Genomic DNA, 8,956 nt, shown 5'->3' on the forward strand with positions numbered 1-8,956 from the left:
AGGAGAAATGAGAGAAGGTACTTTGTTCTTTTCCTTAGTCAGTCCACCCCTCTAATTCAGCCCCTCTCTTAGCAGTAAATGTAATGCAAGCTATAGTGTGGGCCTCCTGTAGCTCAGTTGGTAGAGCATGGTGCTTGCAACGCCAGAGTTGTGGGTTCGATTCCCACGGGGGGGGGGCCAGTATGAAAAATGTATGCACTCACTAACTGTAAGTCGCTCTGGATAAGAGCGTCTGTAAATTGAAAAAAATGAGGCGAAATTCAGAGTAATCACGACACGGTATCCAAAATGTTTTCTTAATCACGTGTACTACAGTATGATGTAATACATCTCCAATCATGTTTATTCACATGATGACAAAGTCATTTGTGTTTTAACGAGAGAGAATGAGGGAACTTCTGTGGAGAGGGATCGTGCTGAGGTCCAAATCTGCCTCAGCGTCCCAAATGGCACCCTATTCCCTTTATAGTGCACTACTTTTGACCAGGGCCCATAGAGCTCTGGTCAAAAGTAGTGCGCTATGTAGGGGATAGGGTTCCATTTGGGACATAGACTACATTTCCAGGCCAACTGTGATCTTGAATGTGGGCCAGGAACATTACATCAGGAAAACTTTGAGAGAGTCCACGTCAGTCCACGTCCCATGATTACTTCCACAGAAGAGGAGCTCTATTTTCTTGGAGCTCTATTCAAAATATCCAGTTTTAAAGCGGATTTGCAACCAAGAAGATAACCTAAATAAAATCTTCAAGGAGGCATGTTTTGAAAACGTTAAACAGTTCAGATCTCGACTGATAGTAGGCCCTATATACCAGTATACAGCCAGTCCTCAGGATTTCAGTGATATCATATTACAGCACCACACACAAACACTTTCTGTCTGCATTAAACAAAAGCTAATGAATTGTCTTGACGAGGGAACGGGTGCCTCACTGCCTTTCCTTGTGTGGTCCCAATTGGTACCCTATTCCCTTTACAGTGCACTACTTTTGATCAGGGTCCATAGGGCTCTGGTCAAAAGTAGTATACTATATAGGGGATAGGGTGCCATTCAGGACGCACCCCTTTTGTGAGCTGCAAACAGAGCTTCTTTGAACATGTCATATCTTGAACAGGGGCTTGGTCTCATGTCTGCCTCAACTAAAAAGCCACTAATGTTGCTCTACAAGAGAACTCTGGTGCTTGTCTCTCTGTCCCAGTGTCACGGTGGACCGCTAGCCCCCTGTGGCCACACACACAGCTAGCCGGAGGAGCCCTATCCCTGAAGTGTCCCTCTCCAGTCTCCCCGGCATCATGTCACTGTTCCAAGAGGCGTGAGAGATGACAGGGGGTCAAAGGGGAGAGTCTAACTGCATTAGGGTTAACGTCCTAAATGGCAGCCTATTCACTATAAAGTGTCTTTCTGTCTCTGTCTGTCTGTCTCTTTCTCTGTCTGTCTGTCTGTCTGTCTGTCTGTCATTCTGCATAGAGCAGAGCAAACCTATTCCATGGGAAAGGTAAACTATCTTAAAAGCCGCGTGAGAAACAAGGTTATCCTGTGGTACTGGGGATCAAATCAAATACCAGCCACAGGATAAGTGAAACAGGGTTCTCCTTTCACTGTGCTGGGGGTCAAATCAAGCACCAGCCACAGGATAAGTGAAACAGGGTTCTCCTGTCACAGTGCTGGGGGTCAAATCAAGCACCAGCCACAGGATAAGTGAAACAGGGTTCTCCTTTCACAGTGCTGGGGGTCAAATCAAGCACCAGCCACAGGATAAGTGAAACAGGGTTCTCCTTTCACAGTGCTGGGGGTCAAATCAAGCACCAGCCACAGGATAAGAAAAACACCGGGAAATAAACACCTCCTGTATACCAGCCTTCCTCGTCGAGAGGAGGGGGAGGGTTACCCTCACCAGCCTCCAGTGACCAAACCATCAACAAGGCTGGTGGATGGGGTAGACTAGAGGAATACAGCAGTGGATTACTGTATATCCCAATATGATAGCCTATTGTTCACACCATCAAATCACCATTCAAACACAAGTGTTATTACAAGGCATTATGATGGCCAAGATAACAGCAGTCACTGCTATACGCCGGTTCATGACTAGAGGGTGTAATCAGACCAGTCCAGACCACTGCTAGCTCTGGTCCAGGGCAAACGTGCACTACGCTCTGGACCAGAGCTAACCCACTGCATTGGCCAGGTTCGCTGATGGAATATTATTGTGTTTGTTACCAAGGTGCTGTTATGCTACTGTTCATCTATTTTGAGGTATAGGGTTTGACGCTGACAGCAACTGGACACTGTAGAGCGACACCAGCAGATTTCCAAAGTCAGGTTAATTTGATAAAGGCATTGTTTGTTTTGCCTGGTGCTGGATTGGTTCATTGGTAATGGATGGTAGAGACAGGCTGCAGTATTTCCCAGCTCTCTGGTCAAGGAAAGCTGTCTGTGCATTTTAGACTATTGTGAACATGCATCTTTCTGGTCATTTAATTGGAATAGCAGTTTGCCAAAAGTCAACAAAAACCCTCATTGCTGCTTTGGTGAAAAAATGTGTGTTAGGAATAGTAGGATATCAATCAATAACATATCAATTACGTTTTTGTAATAAATGTTTTTGTTAATGGATTTTCAAATGGTGGCCTGTTGATTTTGATTGAACAGATCAAATAGAATGCTTTGGCATGCGCAGGCACACATATTTTATCAACACGTCCATGAATCCCGAAACATTCACTCCAAGCCTTCGATCCCCCACTGTTGAAATATTGATTGTGCATTTGATCATTTAGCACCACATGAACTGATTAATCATCTATCTGCGGCTAATGTGTCCTATGTAGGCTAGTAGAAAATAACTTACATTTATCTGTTAATGTCAGTTTCTCCTCAAATTCTTTCTCAAGATCGTTGTATTCCATTTTTTCCATTCAAGTGATTGTCAGTCCCTTTCTAGTTGCAGTCATTCCTCAAATATATCGAAGGACAGGAGAAAAAAACTCCCGGTATACTCAGATCACCAACATGCACTTCGTAAATCCAAGAGGGAACCGTAGGGGAATAAAATAATAGAATAACTGGACAGAAAATCCAGTGAAAATCGGGTGAGAAAAATCACGATAAACAAGTAGTCTATGTACGTCTCTCTAATTGACTCTTGAACTAGAGACAGTGTCAATGTCAGACCCTTTTTTATGACAAATGAATATCAACAGAGTTGATCGACGAAGAAGTCCGGGCTAGGCACAGAGACTTGGTCTTAGCAATAGGACTGCTTGTCGAATTTCTGTGCGGGACAGCCGCTGCCTGACTCTCCGATTGACTGTACCATCTATCTTACCGGGGGTAAGCAAAATCCGGTGCACCTACTGATCAAAATAATTGAACCGTCAAAATATTACCAAAGGTTGAACACGTCTCGATAATTGATTTACAGTTGCATTTTTTGTATACTTACAGTATATGGGTTTGACAGGGGAAATGGGAGAATATATCGAGCATTGCAAAACAATGATCCCCCTGTTAGAAATGGTTGCAGCCATCAGATGTCCATGCTGAACACTCGAAGTAATTTAGCTATCCAAGGAGCCCACAGAAATCTGGGCTGCAGCCGTAATAACAGTGTAGTGCAACATTATAAACAGGTAATTCATCAAAGAGGGGTTCTTAACATGGTCTCTTGAATTCAGATAAGTTGCCCCTTGCAGTTGCAACTGCTTGTTTTCTAATTTGGGTTACTCTTACTTTTTTTATGTAAGGAAATCAATGGATGGAACGAATAGTCTCACGTAAATCATTATACAGAATCATTTATGTTTTAATTAATTCAGTCTGTAGTTTGACACTGTGACAAAGGTTATTAAGAATTAATACGACCTTCCTTTCACTGTACGGGACACATTTATCCTGCAGTCAGAGGTTGGAGTCTGGTGACTATTCTAGTCCCGTGTAGCTCAGTTGGTAGAGCATGGCGTTTGCAACGCCAGGGTTATGGGTTCGTTTCCCACGGGGGACCAGTATGAAAAAAAAATGTATGCACTCACTAACTGTAAGTCGCTCTGGATAAGAGCGTCTGCTAAAATGTATTCCTTTTAGGTAAGGCAGGGTGAGTGAGATAGGTCTGGACCTGGCCTGTTACATAAAGACACAATACAAAGAGTGGAACTGCTACTGGATTCACTTACTTTTGTGACTAGGTTTAGACCTACTAAAGCACCCTGAAGAATAGCCTATCATACATTCTCTGGGGATGGAAAATTACAGAACTACTACATGACCAAAGTAAGTAATCATCAGTATTGTAACACCATAAAACAATGGCCTACTTGAATGTCTTCATTATAGATTGTTTGTCCAATGATATTTGCCCTATATTCTGAAAACAATCTCCCCGTGTGGTTTGGTCCCTTGTGTAAAAACTGTTAGTCTGTGTATGGAGGAGTCATTCATAAAAAATAAAAATAAACAGTTCCAACCTGATTCCTACCACTGACCTCTTGCCCGTTTTACAACACTTTTAATTCAAAATCAGATCAATTACAGATGTTTCAAGATAATCTTCATCATAAAGTATCTCTCTGTACATCCACTCTGCAAATGTTGAAGGAAATCACATGTTCACTCACAATGTCCAGTATGTGGATGTCTCATACAGTAATACAATAAATAATACTATATGTCATTTAGCAGATGCTTTTATCCAAAGCGACTCAGTCATTCGTGCATACATTTTCTGTAGGGTGGCCCCAGCGTCATTGGTAGGCTTTGTCTCTTATAAACTGTAAAGATTGATATTGATATTAACAACAGCCTGTTAGATGTTTGTTAATTAATTTTGTATTTTACCTTTATTTAACTAGTCAGTTAAGAACAAATTCTTATTTACAATGACGGCCTACACCGGCCAAACCCAGATGACGCTGTGCCAATTGTGCGTAGATGATGTATGCGAGTATTCTAATGTAAAATCAAAAACCAGTACACAGGATTACTGTTACTAATAGTTTAGAGATTCACCTTCTCTTCACCTTTCTAAAACATTCTGCATTTTGCATCAACATCGTGCAGCAGTAGACTCTACTAAACCACTGCAGATACATTATTCTGCTAAACCACTGCAGATACATTCTTCTGCTAAACCACTGCAGATACATTCTTCTGCTAAACCACTGCAGATACATTATTCTACTAAACCACTGCAGATACATTCTTCTGCTAAACCACTGCAGATACATTCTTCTGCTAAACCACTGCAGATACATTCTTCTGCTAAACCACTGCAGATACATTCTTCTGCTAAACCACTGCAGATACATTCTTCTGCTAAACCACTGCAGATACATTCTTCTGCTAAACCACTGCAGATACATTCTTCTGCTAAACCACTGCAGATACATTCTTCTGCTAAACCACTGCAGATACATTCTTCTGCTAAACCACTGCAGATACATTCTTCTGCTAAACCGCTGCAGATACATTCTTCTGCTAAACCACTGCAGATACATTCTTCTGCTAAACCACTGCTAAACCACTGCAGATACATTCTTCTGCTAAACCACTGCAGATACATTCTTCTGCTAAACCACTGCAGATACATTCTTCTGCTAAACCACTGCAGATACATTCTTCTGCTAAACCACTGCAGATACATTCTTCTGCTAAACCACTGCAGATACATTCTTCTGCTAAACCACTGCAGATACATTCTTCTGCTAAACCACTGCAGACTCAGAGAATACCGGGACAGTTCATGTAACATGTCAGAATGCTTTGAATACAGGCAAAATGCATGACCCACTAAGAGCAGTACAAACAGCAATACAAATATTCCAGAAAGTTTTGACAAGCTTGAGAATCACAACTGAGGGCTCATCTCCAGTGTGAATGCTAGAACCTCTTTATTTTTCAAGGTTTCTGACGCTATTTCTTCTGAAATCCTCTCTTTGCAACCATTTGACAGTTCAAATCATGACAGTTCAAATCATGACTGTTCAAATCATGACAGTTCAAATATCATTACTGTTCAAATCATGACAGTTCAAATATCATGACAGTTCAAATATCATGACAGTTCAAATCATTCTCTTCCAAGACTGCAGAATGACAAGGCCAGAAAATACTGACAAACCCTGGGGGAAATATAAATATAAATATTGTTCAACAGGATAGAGAACACGGTGTCCCCTCTCGCCTCGTGTCCGCACTATGGGGCATGGGAGCTTTTGACATGGAGCAAAATACACCATCAAGATGAATTGTGTTAGGAGGGATGAAATACACCATCAAGATGAATTGTGTTAGGAGGGATGAAATACACCATCAAGATGAATTGATGGTGTAACTCCTGAGTGGCGCAGTGGCGCAGTGCTAACTGTGCCACTAGAGATCCTGGTTCGAATCCAGGCTCTGTCGCAGCCGGCCGCGACCGGGAGACTCATAGGCGGCGCACAATTGGCCCAGCGTCGTCCAGGGTAGGGGAGGGAATGGCCAGCAGGGATGTAGCTCAGTTGATAGAGCATGGCGTTTGCAATGCCAGGGTTGTGGGTTTGATTCCCACGGGGGGCCAGTATAAAAAAAATATGTATTCACTAACTGTAAGTCGCTCTGGATAAGAGCGTCTGCTAAATGACTAAAATGTAATTGTGTTAGGAGGAAGGTTGCTGGTCCATCTACTGAGTACTACCCATAGAATTTGAATTACTAGAAAGGGAAAAGCCCATCACACCACAGCAATTCACTTTTGTAGTGATTCAATTTCTATGGTACCGCCTCTCTCAAATGTGTGAATTAAACCACAGTGCCTGTGAGGGAGAAATACATTATTTAGTGTGCGCAGTAATGAGCTTTTGAGAAGCAGCAAGGACGGGAAGTAGGGGCTGGGGGAATGGACATTCAATCACCCACGCCCATCTAAGATGAGGTAGGATCGGGCTCCATTGTTAAATAGTCTCTCTCTCTCTCTCTCTCTCTCTCTCTCTCTCTCTCTCTCTCTCTCTCTCTCTCTCTCTCTCTCTCTCTCTCTCTCTCTCTCTCTCTCTCTCTCTCTCTCGCTCTCTCTCTCTCTCTCTCTCTCTCTCTCTCTCATACACTTCAAGGCACTTCTACCTATGTACGGCCAGTTAAAACATTATGCGACAGTGTTTTCAGGTTAATCAATACATTCCATCATATCCTTCATTCTTCTCATATTTCTTGCTCCCTGTAAGTTCCTGTTTGAGAATACTGTATATTCAACAATGCAGTGCATTCAACCAGGCTCCAACTCATCTTTGTGCTGTTTTCAGTATGAAAATAGAATTGATAAGTCATGATTCCTGAGGGCTCGTGTCCACTGCTGATACAAACAGCCATCACGTAGCCAATTCTTCCACAAATCATCCCATTTATGTTTAACAGCCATACAAAAGGAAGCTGGATACGTGAAGGGGTTCTTTGTTGAGCTGATGATGATGTTAAGCCACTAATGACGTGCTAAGTCACTGATGACCATGTTAACTCACTAATGACCATGTTAAGTCACTGATGACCATGTTAAGTCACTGATGACCATGTTAACTCACTAATGACCATGTTAAGTCACTGATGACCATGTTAACTCACTAATGACCATGTTAAGTCACTGATGACCATGTTAACTCACTAATGACCATGTTAAGTCACTGATGACCATGTTAACTCACTAATGACCATGTTAAGTCACTGATGACCATGTTAAGTCACTGATGACCATGTTAAGTCACTGATGACCATGTTAACTCACTAATGACCATGTTAAGTCACTGATGACCATGTTAAGTCACTGATGACCATGTTAAGTCACTGATGACCATGTTAAGTCACTAATGGCCATGTTAAGTCACTGATGCCCATGTTAACTCACTGATGACCATGTTAACTCACTAATGACCATGTTAAGTCACTGATAACGATGAAAGAATAACCATCCTACACGTAGGTTCCACTTGTGCTAAATCTGGAAGTTCAAGTAGGCCTACATGCTGCAACACAGGTGACAAACCAAAACAATCTATTTTCTCCATCCACTCATCTCTCCCTCCAGTCGTCCACCTATCCATCATTTATCCCATCCATCCAGGCTATTGCACATTCATAATTAAAGCACAGCTACCAAACTCAACCCATCAAAGGTTCTCACAATCCCACCAGGAGGCAAATCACAATTGACAATAAAACAGAGGGTCTAACTATTGAAAAAAAATATATATATATAATTGTTAACCACATGGTCCCTTGAAGCAATCTGAGATGGAATAAAATCATGTCACTTTTTAAACATCTTATGCAATCGCTATGAAATGATAGCACCATATTCTGCCTGTAATCCACTGATGTACTGCCAAGTCACAGAAATAAGCTTAGGCTGACACGATTAGCTCTACCGTGAATTTGACTGAAAGATGCCCTCAGCCACCCAATCACATTAGCACCATTCTGTGGATACTCCGAATGGTGAATCCCACAATCCTATTGCATCTCTTGTTCCTTTTGTTTTTGCTGATAACTATCAGTAACTTCGGAGCCAAATCTAATTAAAGTGATGAATTAAGGGGTTATTGCTCTTCCTCGTAAATGTACTTTCCTTAGTTTCAAGAAAGTTTGGTTAATGCCTTATGCTGGATATGTATCATGCCTGTCAGTGCGCTCATGTTTATTGACATTGGCTAAGAAGTGTGACAATAGAGAGTGAGATTACAGATATCAGCGTTAAATTGTAATTAGGTTTAGGGTCATGCAGGTGTTTCACTTCACATCTACTCACCATACACTACCAGTACATGGGGATAGATCTCACAAGAATACACATACAATTCCCAAATGCACACACTCACGACAAAAGGCTGTCTCAGGAAGGGCCCCTTTGACTGAACATGCTTATACTTGCCCAATTTGACTACAAGCTATAATGTAGCTCAGACAGCTCCCATAATGCCAGAGGTATGTGTTTCA

The 8,956-nt window shown here is 41.9% G+C and overlaps 1 protein-coding gene across 1 annotated transcript in view; it reads right to left on the bottom strand.

The window, feature by feature from the left end:
• Positions 1 to 3,153, bottom strand: part of LOC311110341 (uncharacterized protein) — an 86,258-nt gene extending 83,105 nt beyond the window's left edge. Inside the window, exon 1 of the mRNA XM_084152998.1 lies at positions 2,853 to 3,153. Coding sequence (XP_084009124.1) covers positions 2,853 to 2,919 — 67 coding nt within the window. The 5' untranslated portion in view covers positions 2,920 to 3,153. The remainder of the gene's footprint in view (positions 1 to 2,852) is intronic.
• Between the last annotated feature and the right edge of the window lie 5,803 nt (positions 3,154 to 8,956).

The sequence above is a fragment of the Coregonus lavaretus genome (assembly GCF_964263955.1).
Source record: "Coregonus lavaretus genome assembly, chromosome: 3".
Lineage (NCBI taxonomy): Eukaryota > Metazoa > Chordata > Actinopteri > Salmoniformes > Salmonidae > Coregonus > Coregonus lavaretus.